Source organism: Triturus cristatus, chromosome 8 (assembly GCF_964204655.1).
Source record: "Triturus cristatus chromosome 8, aTriCri1.1, whole genome shotgun sequence".
NCBI lineage: Eukaryota > Metazoa > Chordata > Amphibia > Caudata > Salamandridae > Triturus > Triturus cristatus.
In genome coordinates this window covers 600,916,006-600,932,029 of record NC_140591.1, presented here as the reverse complement: position 1 = coordinate 600,932,029, position 16,024 = coordinate 600,916,006, and the positions used below count along the sequence as shown (strand labels likewise).

The 16,024-nt window shown below is 43.6% G+C and overlaps 1 protein-coding gene across 1 annotated transcript in view; it reads left to right on the top strand.

Annotated features, from left to right (window-relative positions):
* Positions 1 to 13,763, top strand: part of FBXL3 (F-box and leucine rich repeat protein 3) — a 159,162-nt gene extending 145,399 nt beyond the window's left edge. The window contains exon 5 of the mRNA XM_085622052.1: positions 12,854 to 13,763. Within this exon, the coding sequence (XP_085478178.1) occupies positions 12,854 to 13,497 (644 nt within the window). The 3' untranslated portion in view covers positions 13,498 to 13,763. The remainder of the gene's footprint in view (positions 1 to 12,853) is intronic.
* Positions 13,764 to 16,024: the final 2,261 nt, after the last annotated feature.

Below are 16,024 nucleotides of genomic sequence, written 5' to 3'. Positions count from 1 at the left end.
ATATCATTTTGTGGGCTCCTTTGCACGCTACATCTACCTACGTATGCTACCCAAAAGCTTCGACTGCAGATTTTACCAGACATTTCGTCATTTACCCACTTAATGCTGACAATGGACTGGGTGAAAAGGTCAGTCTCTCAGGCCAATCGCTTATCGTAAGTTCCATAGAGCAAGCAGAAAATAATGGGTATTGTACGGGAATTCAATATATTCATGTATAAAATCTCCTCAGTTCTCCTAACTTGACGCTCTGCGGTTGCCACTTCCTTAAAAGCGGGAAACCTGCCCAGGAAGCAAGTACCAGTCCAGGATGCAGCCTACTGTATGTCGACAGCTTCAGGGGGATGTTGAACTTTGATACCGAGCACGGAGCACTCGGGTAGGGTGGGGGCTACTAGTTTGGATCAGAAGGCCTCGCAGACCTGCCTTCAGACTGCTATACACTAAAATTGCAGAGCTATGGTCAATTTAACAAAGAGGCCTACATATTGAACAGAAGGGCCTACACAGGGGTTTTATGCTGGCTGAGTGGTAAGGATGTCTCAGGATAATTATATAGCAATACAGGACCCGCTGGTCAATTTAATACGGCCTACAAATGCAGCTGGCAGGGCAAGGACAAGGGTCTCATACTTCAGGTGTGGACAGAACGGGCCAGGGGCCCCCTGTGATACAAAATATACCCTCCTTCAAGGCTGTGGCAATGTAATAGACCATTGTGGGCAGAAGGAAGAGGCAATGGTAGTACAACCATACATGCTAACAGACCCGATTCAGCCAGGAAACGTCCAATGTTTTTAAGCTCAAATGGGCTTTATTTGATCTGTCTCCTGTCTACAATATCCTCTTTTTCAATGTAACTCAAAGGGGAAAATCAATACCCCAGTTTTTTGTCAAAATCTCCCTCTTACCAAGTTCAAAATGTTCGCAAGTATGGTACATTGGATCATGGAAGGAAATGGGATAGGGACATGGACTTGGATAACAGAGGACAGGAGGGACATGGAGAGGTGCACCAAACTGACCCTGCAGGGCAGGCATCAGGGTTTGCAGCAGCACAATACACCACACAGGGCATGCAGGACGGGAGTGCAGCACAACAATCCATAGAAAGCAAGAGGGAGGGGACAGGACCATGCACATGGACAACAGAGAACAGAGGGGCAAGAGGCAATGGTAGCTAGTTGACCATAATGGACAGACAGGAGAGAAAGCTGCAGCATAACAGACCATAAAGGGCAGGAGGGACGGATCAGGGGCATTACAATGGAACAGACAAGCCAGGAGGGAGGGAGTAGGGCTGGGGGCAAGGGGGCAGGGCAGGAGCAGCAAGATAGCCATGGAGGTCAGGCAGGATGGGCACTAGAAGCAAGACACACCATGAAGAGCAACAGTGAGACTGTGATGGCATACACACAGACCATGGAGGGAAGGTGGGAGGGGGTCAGGGGCAGCTAACTGACCACACAGGGAAGGTGGGAGGGGCCATGGCAGCACAGAAGACCATGCATGGCAAGTGGGAGGGTTAGTGGCAGCACAATGGCTATGATGGGCAAGAAGGAGGGTGGAGGGGCATGCACAAAGGACAATGGAGGATAGAAGGGAGGGTCTGGACCTGTGCACAGACAAGAAAGTTCAGGGGAAGGGACCTCACAACAGACCACACGGGGCAGGCAGGAGGAGCAGTTGCAGCACAACAGACCAGGGAGGGCAGAAGGGTGTGGCAGTACAATGGACCATGTAGGACAGGAGGAAGAGGATAGGGGCATGGCATGTGGACAGGCAGGGTGGAGGTGGCAGGGACAGGTTACAGTCATCTGACAATGCTAGGCAGGTGGGAGGGGAGTGGCAGCTCAACAGAACACTCAGAGTAGATAGGAGTGACAGGTCCATGGGACATGGTGGGCAAAAAGGATGGAGCAGGGGCATGCACAAAGACATCGGAGGGCAGGGGGAAGGAGAATAGGGGCAGCAAGCTAAGCACAGAGTTTAAGCAGGAGGTCAATGATGGGGCATAGAATTGGGCAATGGAGGGCAGGAGGACTGGACTGGTACATCATACTAAATTGAGGGCAGTGGCAGCACATCAGACCATGCATGGCAGGAGGGAGGAGGCTAGTCCATGGATTCACACAACAGAGGATAGGGAGGAAGGGGATGGGGCAGCAAGCTAACTGTTCAGAGAAGGCGGGTATTAGGAACTTTATTGTTTTTAAAACATTGTGTCTGTGCGAACTACTTAAAATATGAACAAGTATGCAGCATAATCTCACTTTTATTCAGGAAGAAGAGGACGTTTGTGACTGTGACTCCGGGCTCACTTGGCAGAAACACCCCCTGACCCTCCACCCCCTATCGCAAAATGTAATGCCCGTGAAAAGGGTAGGTGAACACAGTGTTATATAGAACATAGTCCTGAGAGCACGATTGAAAATGAAAACTAGATATAGTGTATGGTATAAACTATGCACCAAAAAGTGTGATATAAGATGAACCGGGCGTGAAATATAATTTGCAATACATTGTGCGCAATGACAGATTCATTGGAGAGCGCGAGATAGCACAGGCACTAGCGCGTGCTATGCGATATGCGCCTTGGAGTGTAATATGCACAGGGCAGTGTTGTGTAACCTAACTAGTCTCTAAAGTTGTAATATAAAATATGTGCTGGGGAGTGTAACGTTGCATATGCACTGTGACAAATATATGGATCCCAGATTGTAATATGTATGGCATAGCACTGTGCGTTATAACATAGGCATCGAGAAAGGCACGTTAGATGGGGCAATATAACCCGTGCGAAGACAAGTGTGGCATGACATATTCACGGGGTGGTGTTACAGTGCACATGGGCTAGAGAGTGTCATAGCATATGCACTAGCTAGTGGAATACAACACAGAGGTGTGTGGCACTCGGCAGGCAATGGTGGGTGTAACACAGCATTGGGCTCTGTCAGGAGCACGCTGTGACTCTCAAGTGATGTTCGTCCCCTTTCCAGAGAGTAAAATAAAAAGTATTACACATCCGGCAGTGGATGTGTGTTTTATTAACCGTGAGGGGGGTTTCTTGCATAGTTTTGGTCGAATTTTTATCGAATCCCCTTTGAATGGCTTGGTGTGCATATGTATTAAATGTGCCCGTCAATAGCTACCCATGTTTGTATAAATAAACGACAAGGGTGTCTACCAGGATTAGGCACGGTAGGGCATCAGACATGTCAGAGCTTCACTAGTGGTGTAAATACATTCCACGTGGATTCATTGCATGCATAGTCGCCTTTTAATGAATATCACGCAAATCGTCATGGTGATAGGTACGTACGGTTTGTCCAGCATGTCCTAGGTGTGTCTATAAATATATATTTTTTAAAAATAATAAAAAACAGTGGCCGGCCCTGGGGATTGGGGTCAAAAAAATATAATTAGGAGACTGGCCCTGGGGGATGGGGTCATCAGGGCCAATAAATTAGAATAAGAAGGGGAACCAAACAGCCCCCCTTCTTAAAAAACTAAAATAAATAAAAGACTGGCATCGTGCCGGAGGCCATGCCCCCTCCGTGCAGCACTCTGCAAACGCGCCCCCAACAGGCATCTCCAGTATGCGCCAGGGAGCTGCGCTGCAGCCAGGTGTTATGAGGCCAAGCCCCTTTTTACACCTCTCTGCAACGCAGCTCTGTGGCGCTTACTGGAGGTACCTAGTGGTCTAGTTTGACCCTAGGGACCCTTAGGATTCAGGGGGACTCTCAACTTAGAACAGCCACAGGGCGCGTTTACACAGTGGTGAAGGGAGGGGACGGGGCCTGAGGTGACGTGTGCAAACACGCACTATGGCATGTTTTAAATTGGGGATATAATTTCCCTTCAATACTGAGGGCCCCTGGGGGCTAACTAGCCCACCAAGTGCTTCCAGTAAGCGCCACTGAGCTGCATTGCAGAGAGGTGGTCCAGGCCGTGCCACTTTTTACACCTCTCTGCAACGCAGCTCTGTGGCACTTACTGGAGGTACCTAGTGGGCTAGTTGGACCCTAGGGACCCTCAGGATTCAAATGAACTTAATCTCCCAACTAAAAATGGACACAGGGCGTGTTTACACAGTGGTGAAGGGAGGGGACGGGGCCTGAGTTAATGTGTGCAAAAACGCCCTGTGGCCTGTTTTAAGAGGTAGTTTTAATCCCCATGCCCTATTATACACTAGGGGCTTACAGAGGAGGTCATGCTAATCACAGGGGGACCCCAACGCATAATGTTCCCTAGTGTATGTAGGTGTTTTCACTGTATTCTAAGTGTCTTTTAACATAGCACTGGCTCTAGGACTGGTTAGTCAGACTCAGTTACCACCAGTATCCGTCTGAAAAAGTTGAGGGTACAGGATGATTTTGCAACAAGGCTTCTTTCTGCTCTTCTTTTTGTTCTTTCTGCACGTTATCCTTCTTCCTGCACTTATCTTCGTATTTGAGGACTTCTGTTGCTTCTTTCTGCACTTCTTTTGTTTCTTTCTGTGCATTTTTTCTTCTTTCTTCACATGTCCTATCTCTGTAGGCATAGTTAGAAATTAGCATTTAAAAAACCTTTGAAATTCACTGAAAAAACCATGGGTTTCACACACGTTATAGTTAGGAATTAGCATTTAAAAAACCTTAGAAATTCAATGAAAAAACCAAAGGTTTCACACATGTTATAGTTAGCTGGACATTTCACTCGTAAAAAACCATTGAAATTCCCCCGTTATAGTTAGTTCAGCTAACTATAACTCGCGCGCCCGCAATGCACTACTGATGACGTCACATATTACATCACTCATGACATGGTCACTGACATCACTCATGACATCACTGATGACATCTCAAATGACATCACTGATGACATCACTGATGACATCATCCAGTGATTGTGTGTTTTTATGAAAATTATATATTTTTTATATTTATGTATATCTCAAGGTCAAAGGAAGAATAAATGGGTATATAAGTGTCTAAATGGATACTTTTTTTGGGAATTTTTTTTGTGTAACTGACTGTTTAAGTGTATCATAGTGAATACATGGCTTACTGAGTAATCTTTAAATATTTAAATATCTGTATCAGTTTCTTACTTTGTGTATAAGTGGCTGCATGGGTTGGTGAGTAGCTACATGAGTGTCTATATAGGTTATTAGTTGGTTTTTTATCACTATGAGTGTCTGAGTTTCTGTATGGTTCGGTGGGGGGTATTACTTAGTGCATAGGTGCATGAATGAGTGACTCACTGTTTGTATGTGTTGAATACAGCATGTGTGCAGGACTGTATGGGTGGATGAGTGTGTGCATGGGTGTGTTAGTGAGTGAATGACTGTCTCAATAGTGTCTTTATGAGTAACTACATATGTTTTAAACTAGTATATGTGACTATTGGTGTATATAAGTGAGTATATGTGAGAGTGAGAGATTGGAAGAGTTCCTGTATGAATAAGTGTGTGTTTCTATAAGTGATTGTTTAAAAGAGTAAGTATATGTACGTTTCTGTAGAAGTAAGTGTGGTGGTGTGTGTATAACTGTATATGCAAGTAAATGGATGATTGATTCTTTATTAGCATGAGTGACTATGTGTGTGAGTTACTCTATGGATGAGTGGCATTGTGTAACGGGATGTACAGGTGTATGAGTACATATGATGAGTGAGTACATGTATGAGTGACTGTAGAGGACTGTTGGTGAATTACTGTATGTGTATGTGGTTCTTAGAATTACTGAATAGGTTGTTGTAACTGATATTGATATGTTCATTATTTTGAACATTTTAGTTTCTATTTTTGAATGTGTGTTTCAATGGTTATATTAGGGGGAGAGGAGGTCTGCCACTCTATCACAAGGATGATGTCATCAGTGATGTCATCAGTGATGTCATTTGAGATGTCATCAGTGATGTCATGAGTGATGTCAGTGATGTCAGTGACCATGTCATGACCATGTCATGAGTGATGTAATATGTGACGTCATCAGTAGTGCATTGCGGGCGCGCGAGTTATAGTTAGCTGAACTAACTATAACGGGGGAATTTCAATGGTTTTTTAGTGAAATGTCCAGCTAACTATAACATGTGTGAAACCTTTGGTTTTTTCATTGAATATATATATATATATATATATATATATACACGTATACACATATACACATATACACATATATACATACATAACTTTATCAAAACTGTTTCATATCCCTCCTTGGCCACCTGCCTCTAAATACTATTGTTTTCCTGGAGACTTTATCCGTCTTGTTCAGTCACTATTTTGTGGTTTTTGATAAGAGATTGTCCTGTGGTGCAAAGAATTGACATTGACTCCTATTGATATTTATCACTTATATGTGACCGAAGGGCAGGGAGACTATTCACTGTAGGACGAGTGAGACATATTTGAAAGACACAAGGAACAAATGTTTACTGGGATGTACCCTAGATAAAAAACGCGAGCGGACAATTCCTCTTCCCCTGCAATTATTTGGCACCTTTCAAAGGCCCTCATTCCCATTCGCTGCTGTTGATAAAATATTTGAATTGAGAGTCTAAAAACTCATCGATGACCTCCTATAAAGACACTGTTTCTCATTTGGAATCTTTCTTGCAGCTGAGGGTGCTGTGAATCCAAATGTTATCATCAATGCTGAATAGCCAGCTTTTGAGTATGCAGTACCCTTCGCTTCAGTTGCTCTATCCATCTCCCCTCAGGAAATGTGATGGGCCAGCTTCTCCCCAACAACTATAGGTGGAGCCTACAACACCTAAAGCTTCTCAATCATTATTTCCTTTTACCTCCTCCTTTGGGAAGATGAAAAAGCAGAGCAACTTAATGAAGAAAGGCCAAGTTGCCACTCCAGGGACAAGACCTAGACAGTCATAGATATCGTTCCAGAAAATAATTAACACTGAGACACAAATCCTAGATCTCCTACCTCAGATTTGGATGAATATTCCCTTCAGTTGCCACAGTGTAGCCAATAACAGATGTCGCATTTCATGAGGGGACTAACATGCCAGCATGATGGCTAAACATTGATGCATGAGCCCTTCCAGTGAAGACAGATCAAACTAACAAGCCACCTGAATGAGACCACTTGTTTCTGAGAGAGAGATCACCCCTCTTGATTGTGCAGTTACAAGGAGATTCTCTCCATAACATTTCTGACACCCCTAGAAAAGGAGAGCAGATACATGGACTTTTCTCCAAGTTGTTCTTATTAAGAAGTTCCCATATGGTAATGTGGCCAAGGTTTGCATGAGTAATACGCATTGGTAGGTTCTTCGATTCAAGAAGTAATGGTAGTAAGTAGTTTCCAGTCTTCTTGTATCAGCTCATGGTTTTCATAAATTGCAAATGCAAAAATGTTATAGAAGAAAAATATGTTGCATGTTTAGGTTTAGTCTAAAATGTATTTATTGCAAAAAAATAATTAAGAAATTACTTTGATTTGGTGTTATGGTTGCATCACTTTTGTGGCACAGCCCGGACGCAAAATCTTTTTGGGCATTTACAAAGCCATGCAAAGCCACTTTGTGTGGCTTTGGCGATACAAAATAAAGCAAGGCAGCGCATAGCGTTGCTTTGTGTTACTTTGCTTCAGGTAGGTGTTACATGGGTGGCGCATGGGTGTTCCCATACACTCACCCATGTATTTTGATGCAAAACCAGAGACTTGTTAACCGAGGCTTGTGCCAAAATGGTGTGCTTTTCTGACAGAGCCATAATAAGGAGAAATGTCTTTATTTTTCCTTCTTGCTTCCTCTTTCCATGTGTACTATAGGATCCAACACACATAGTAAGAACAATATACCACTAAGGATTGTTTTCGTGCAGGAAGGGGTCCCTCCTGCACAAATCAATCCTGACTGTAATCCAGGCACCCTTACACTATGGTGCAACGGTGCCTGCGTTGGTGCTAGGCAGCACACAGTGCGCCACCGCAAGCAGAGAGCCAAAATGTTCCATATCTTTGCAAATATGGAGCCTTCCTGCTCTCTCCCTTTCACTCAATGCGTTCAGCAAGTTTACTTGCTGTGTCGCGTGGTGTAAAAATAACATAGTAAATGTGCTTTGAAGCCTGTAAGTTCCAGAGCAGACTGACAAGATCCCCTCAATGCTTACAGTGGAGACCATTTGCCTGAGAGAAGGCAGGATACACATACATAGCTTGTCACAGACATTTGTAGCATTGATTACATTACTGAATTCTCTCATCAAGACTACAAGGAGGTTCATAGATGAGCTCTGAAGAGAGAACATGTAAGCTGCCTTCATAAGTAAAAAGTGTAAATTGTTTCAGCTAAGCAAGCTAGATTTTTGGAAATCACACTTTGGGTGCCAAGGCTTATATCGTTTCATCACAGAGACTAGCACATCCAATGAGCAGTTAGCATGAGCAAGAAAAACATGGCTGTTAAGAGTTACTATAGCCAACGATTAAGCATTTTAATTTGTCAGTCTCTTACTGCATAGCCATGCACATAATAAAACAGTTAAATGAAATTCTTCTCAACATTCTTCTTCTTCCTTTTAAGATGCCGCCCTTCTATTCAGCATTACGCCTGTTACCACGTTGGTGGGTTCTCCCTCTGCTCCAGGTCAACCTCCTGTGTCTGACACCATGCACTGTTGAGGCTCCCAACTTCGCCTCCTGTTTCTGGTCTGCTGACTCCAATTTCGCATCAGGCTCTTGTTTGGCTCCTATAGTGGTCCGTCGCCCCTTCCAACGTCTTCACGGCGTCGACTGGCTTCGGTTATGGCATCGGATTCTGAACAAATAGAGCTGACTGTCTCAGTCCCCCAACCCCCAGTCTGTTTTTTCCCTCTGAGGACAATGGTTGGGGAAGTACTACAGATGGTGTGGTGTGTCCCCCCTCCCACTTTGGACATGGTTCCACCCCCTATGCAGTCTTGCTGGTTACTTGACTTGGATGACGCCAGTGGCTTAGACTCTTCTCCGGCTTCCAACATCCTGTCTTCTACTGGTTTGGCCACATAGGGTAGTTCCACGCTGGCTGGCATGCTCCATCGAGTTTCGTTTGTCCTTGATTTATACCTTGCTTCTGTTGAATTGTCAACAGAACCTTTAAGCTGTGTTCTACATCCTGACCAGTCTAACGATGGGCCTGTACTTCCTTATAGTGACTGGTTTTATCATATCTTATTGGGTGCTTGGGACAAACCTGAAACAGGGCTCCCTGTGGATTGGTCTATTTCTCACAGGCATCTTCCGGCTCGAAGGATCCCTCTTGTTTCCTTAGACATCCCTCTAATAAAAGCTTTGTGGTTCTGGCTGTTTTAGCCACACAAATTATTGATTTTCTCCCCCCTGTCCCTCTGGAAAGAAAGGCCAGGAAATGTGATGCTTGCTGTAGGAGAACTTTCTCTTCTAACTCTGCCCTGTACTCTCTGAACACTTATTGTGTCTACTCCCGCGTCTCCCATGCCTTGTGGAACTCAGTGGAGCTCCTCTTGCCCTCCTTTCTGCAGTAAGCACGGAACGCTCTTGTTCCCCTGGTACGAGATGGGCAACAGGCTGCCACACTTAGCATTTTCTGTGAGAAGGATACCACAGATTCTGTTGGTCAGACCATGGCCTCTTCCATAGCTCTATGTCGCCATGCATGCTAGCGTACTTCCAGGTTTTCAGAGGCTGTGCAAACTACTTTAATTGAAATGCCTTTAGATGGCACCTCACTTTTTGATGCGCATTGTGACTAAGCTTCAGGGATAGTCATGATGGTATATTCTATTGACTCTGCTGTTGTACTGAGGTTGTTGGGAACAGGTTGTTTCCCCTTGTTGTGTCTCTTACCCACCTTTATAGGGTGGAGTACTTCTCTCCCTTCCAGGGTTACACCTGGTGTGGTGTTCCTGCTTCTGCAGGTACTTATCATCTAGTTTATGCTGTCAGTGACAGGTTTAGTTTGCATCCATCTGGAACATATCTTGCTTTGCGGTCACCTGGGAGTCTGTTCTTACAGCTTCTTTTTGACGTTTGATTTTTTTCTACCCGAGAGCTTACTCTGTGGCGGGTATTCGGTTTGCGTTCTCCGGATGCACTGTAGCCTCCCCATTCTCAGGGAACTTATTTGGTATGCCTTGAAGACATTTTTGTAAGCTACCTATGCACTTAGTGTCCCTTATATGGACTTTAACGTCATATTTCTCTACCCTTGTATCAATATGAGCGATACTGGTTCCACAAGCAGGCAAACTCTTGGCCTGGTTTACTTTCATTCCCGTCTTCGACCCTCTTCGGTGTGGACCTTATCTTGTTCTGTTTTACACTATGGACCACACAGATTACTCATTTTTGTGTTCCTCATGGTTCAGGTTTGGGTTCCACAACCCCACTTACCTACTGCCCGTGTGGTAACAGCGTCTTTTGGCGTATTATTTCATATTGTGCCTGGGCACTGCCTTCTTGTGTTGGCTCCTTTTCTGCTTATTGTGCTCTTGATGCTGTTTATCTTCAACAGTCCGGTACTCTTGTATCTTTTATACATATCTGCCATCGCACCTGTGTGGCAGCTGTTGTGTCAGCTGTTCTTTTCAGTTCTCTTCACATGGGACACCAGCCCGTTTGATTGTTTGGATCCTTGTCGGGTATCCTTATTTCACAGGAGGCTACGTTTTCCTTATTTCCTGTATCTTTCCTCCCTCTACTCCTGCATCCGTGGCTTCCCCCCTTTTTTTCAATGGGAAAGGTCCCATTTGACCCCCTCCTTTGCTATTTCATTACTTTTTCTCACAGCATTTTCTATCCTTTCTCAGGTTTTCTTCCTCTTCCTCTTCCTCTTCCTCTTCCTCTTCCTCTTCCTCTTCTTCTTCCTCTTCTTCTTCCTCTTCTTCTTCCTCTTCTTCTTCCTCTTCCTTCTTCCTTCTTCTTCTCCTGCTACCTTCTGCTGGCATTCTTCCTCAGTCAGTGCCATTGGTTTTTGGACGGTTCCCTTGTTTCCCCATAGTGGGCAATTCCTTTCTCTTACTACTCGAATGTGGCTGTGTGCTGCTTTTCCCAGCTTTGTCTTTCTGTCTCCACCTCAGTTACTGTCATAAACTCTTCTTTTACGTTGGTGGGGAGTATTATCCCTGTCCTTCCCTGGTTACCTCTGTTTCTGGAGTGCCCTTCGTCTGTCCACTTCTCGTCCTCCCGCTCACTGGCGGAGGACGTGGGCTACCTTTGGAGCAGTGGATATACATTTGCCGGACCCTGTATGACTTGTGTGTCTATGGGAAATGATATGTTTTTTATATGCATATTTATCCTTTTATACGTTCATCTGTGAATGTCTCTGCGTGTATATACCTATCTCTTGAATGGTTTTCTTGTAGATGTATTTTATATCAGGTATATACATGTGTGTTTTCCACAAATGATTCTGCCCCTTACCTACACCCTACTTGGTAAGCTGGTCCACCATTCTTGGCTGTACTGGTCTGTTCCCTTATTATTTATCCAGAGGAGGATATATATATATATATATATATATATATATATATATATATATATATATATCTGTCAAGGTTCTTAGTATACGAACAGTATCTTTTACCATTCTTGGTCTTTTCCTAATGATGCTTTTAAGCATTCATTGTTGTTTCTTCTCTTTCTCCATAATTCTATCATTGGAGGGCCCCTTTTTCGACCTCTCTTTCTCAGTACAGTTTCTTCAACACTTGGCGGGTGCTCTTATTCGTTGTCTGCGTTTGCTGTGTATGGGCATGCTATGTATGCTCCTCCCATTGGTTTGAGTCTGGACTCTATGATCCATTGTCCTTGGTCCCTTACATTCCCCGATCTTAGGATGCATCCCTTTTTGGGGCTGTCTCTTTTACTGATTCTGTACCGGATTTCTCACGGTCCTATGGCTTTCTAGTCCCTACGGGCTTTCCATAGTTATTCCTTCTTGGGGACTAGTCCTCTCGGTGAGTATCTTGCTTCACCTATCATTTTCGGATAGTCTAGTCCCTTTCTATCTTTTGGACCGACTTTTCCTTTTGGGGATGTTTGGTGACGTCAGTTCTCAGCCCTTCTCCAAGGATGGCATTGCTTGGGTATCTGATTCTAAGATAAGTAATCTGCGGCTAGATGTCTCTATCAGATGGACAATTTACTTACCTTCGGTAACGCCTTATCTGGTAGAGACAGGATCTAGCCGCAGATTCCTTATCAATCCCCCCATCCTCCCCACTCTGCGAACTGAGGGCCATGTAGTCTCCCAGATCCCATCCTTGCATACTACTATAGTTTTTTCAATCTGTACTTGTCGATACAAGATTTTTCCCTTTTTGGCACATTGTTTTCAGAGACTGTTTCTCTACGTTGGCGCGGAAATAGTACCAAAAACTGATGTTGGGGGAGGGCTTATATGGACTTGGTTGACGTTGCATTTGAAAGATGACGGCGCTACAGAGTCGTTCGATGCCCTCTACTGATGTGCAGAGGTAGTGCTGAAAACATTTCCAGATCCAGCCTGGCACCTGGGGAGGATTCTAAAATCAGGACTCTGCAGCTAGATTCTTTATCTTTTCAGATAAGGCGTTCCCAAAGGTAAGTAACTTGTCCATTTAGCAAGTTTAGTGGCTTCTCTCTCTACATTGATAGGTTAAGGTTTTAATACTCCATCTTTAAAAGTTGTTTTTAGGTTTGGATGCTTTAAAAAATAATAATTGATATTCTCATGAAAAGGTTTAGGGATCCTGCTACTGGCGGATCAGTTAAATGCCCATTATTTCACTGAAAGTACATACAGGAGGTTGCGTTATGAGTAAGCATGTTCTCCATAGCATACATTTCCAGCTTGTCTTTTTGTCTGTTGCAAGCCGTTAATTACTTTTTGTTTTTCCCATTAGGTATTCTTTGTGTGGCTGACCAGTGCCATGGATTGCGTGAGCTTGCCTTGAACTACTACCTGCTAAGTGATGATCTTTTACTTGCTTTGTCGTCCGAGAAACATGTGCGATTAGAACACCTTCGAATTGATGTTGTCAGTGAAAATCCAGGGCAGACTCAGTTTCACACAATTCAAAAGAGCAGCTGGGATGCTCTCATTAAGCATTCCCCCAAAGTGAACTTGGTTATGTATTTTTTCTTGTATGAAGAAGAATTTGACCCGTTTTTTCGCTATGAAACACCAGCCACTCATCTTTACTTTGGGCGATCTGTGAGCAAAGATGTTTTGGGTCGTGTTGGGATGAATTGCCCTCGCTTAGTTGAGCTGGTTGTCTGCGCCAATGGGCTGCGCCCCCTGGATGAAGAGCTAATTCGTATTGCAGAGCGTTGCAAGAATCTGACGGCTATTGGGCTAGGGGAATGTGAGGTTTCCTGCAGTGCCTTTGTTGAGTTTGTGAAAATGTGTGGCGGCCGATTATCTCAGCTGTCTATCATGGAGGAGGTGCTGATACCGGACGAGAAGTATAGTTTGGATCAGATTCATTGGGAAGTGTCCAAGCACCTGGGTAGAGTTTGGTTTCCAGACATGATGCCCACTTGGTAAAGTCTATCAAAAGCTTTTCCTTTGCAAATTTTATACTAGAGCACAGTCAATCAAAAGCATCCTAATTAACCGTGTACCACATAAATTAAAAGTTTATTTTAAAGTCTTATTGCAATGCTTTTGTTGCCTATAAACGTTTTTATATTTGCAGCTGCTTTTCCAAGGCACAATATCTGTTTGTAAATAAAAACACTAGGGAACGTTTTGATTAAAAATATAATTTTGTTTTTTTGTTGGTTCTATTAAAATTATGTATTTATGTAGAATCACCGGTTTCTGACTCGTTATTAAATACTCTGTCATATAATACATGTATGATAAACATGGCAACTCCTGTGTTTGCATGCATTTTTAAAATACAATTTTTGTTTTTTATACCCTTGTTCCTATTTAAGATTCTCAGAGAAGCTACCAATCAAATACAATTCTTAAATGCTCATACACTCATCTAGCAGAGTTGGAGCACCATCTGCTTCACTGGCTGCACATCTCCACAAACCGAACCAGATTCCAAACTTTGTTAAAAACCTCTGAACATCTCAGAAAATCAAGCCCAGACTACTGAATGAATTGAAATGACCTATTTTGCAATACTCTCCATTATTAAGAGGACATTTTTTTTTACCTTAGAGACATTTTATTGGTACATATGAGCAGCATAATAAAATAAATAGGGTAGACCAATGGTTCTTAACATTTTGACATATGTGGACCCCTCCTTGATCATCACTGGAATCCAGAAATGATGATTTGAACCTCCAAACAATACACAAAAATATAGAAACAATCATTACTCCAGTATTGGAACTTTCATAGATTCAAATGTTTTAATCATTACCCGTCATCGAGATGGGAGTCCCACGGTACCTTATAATAGCAATGCAGTGTTAAACATAGACTTGAAAGGCCGTAGCCCTTCAGTTTTGTAACATATCCTAGTTAGTTTTAAAAAAGAACCCAAATTTAGGTTTGAACCAATCAGAATGTCCTGCCCTCTAGAACACTCATGTGAGAAGCTCCAGTCCCTCAGATTCTCTACTGCACGTCGTGCTAGGGAGTCTCCACTGAGCTCTACTCAGTTATACCTGTTTTTAACTATTTCAAGGAATTTCAAACCTTCTCATTACCTCTGAGATAACCAGATTTGTCCTTAATTCCAGTTTCTGTATCACTTGACTTCAATCTGGTGTCAGCATGTCAATTAAAGAAGAGAAGAAGAGTCTTTTTAGGGCCTGTTCTACCTGTGGTAAGAAAAGGCTTCAGTCGGCTGATCCTCATCAGGACTGTATATATTGCCTTTATTCAGTGCACAATGCCAAAGAATGTAAGGTATGTTTAAACCTCTGAAAGACCTTGAAGGGCGGCTGCTGATTTGGCTTCAAAAGCTGAAAACCAGGAAGGAGCTGGTGTCTGAAGATGACTGTGAGCACTCTTCTTCCTTCTCAAGAAGATCACAGAAGAGGGAGCGATCATCTCATTCTCACTCTTCTCTGGAGCAGCCTCAAAAAGCCTCATAAAAGACCACTCATGGGTTTACAGAGGGCGCAGTCCTTCAAAATCTCTTCAGGATGGTGAGGTTTTTTCTAGGCGAAAGGAGAAAACGGAACAATTTGTCTCCTCAGAAAGGCCTGAAAAAGCTAGTTCTCATCCAAGGGATACTCATCAAAGTCATAATCTATGAATAATCCCCGCCCATGTGCGGGATCCCGGAGCATATAGAAAATACATATATATACATATATATGCATATGTGAAAACATATACATGCAGCCTAAAAATGTTTCAAACATGGCAAAGCTGTAAATTACATAGGTTTGCATTGTAGTACCCCCTAACCCATAAGGAAAAGGAAGCACCAAGCCAATTGTTACACAACAATGCTTTATTGCTATAAAGCAAACCTGTAATTGCAGGCATTTGCCTGTAGGCTGCAGTAGAGTATCAAGAAACAAAGAAAACTGACACCTTGCCTTTAAGGCATTAGAGTAGGGGACCGTGCCTTTAAGACCTGCAGGAGACCCCCTGCTCCCATGATGCACTACAGGTGGCAGTTGGGCCAGTTCTTTTTGACGGTGCACTTGCACCTGAGTAGATCTGCAACAACAAGTTGGCAGTTGGGCCAGTTCTTTTTTCCGGCTCCTTCTGTGAGGATCCTGGAGCTTGAGCTCTTCAGTTTTTTGACTGAAAGTTTGGTAATTCAGATTTTTTCTGATTTTTCGACATTTTCTGGCTCCTGAAGGTGTATTCTGCTGGTTTCCTGAAGAAATTCCTAATTCTTTCCAGCAGAATGCCTGCTTTATTCAGGAAATGCCCTTCCTGTGGCAATAAGATGGCACTGGCGGATCCACACTCGGTGTGTATTGTGTGTTTGCCAACTTCACACAAGCCTGATCGGTGCCCCCACTGCCAGAAGTTTTCCAAGCGCACTCTGCGAGATAGAGAGCGCATTAAGCTACATGCCTAGCTGGAGAAGGAGAGGAGCCGTCGTGAAGGCGACCATTCATCCTCAAGACCACCTTCTTCAGCT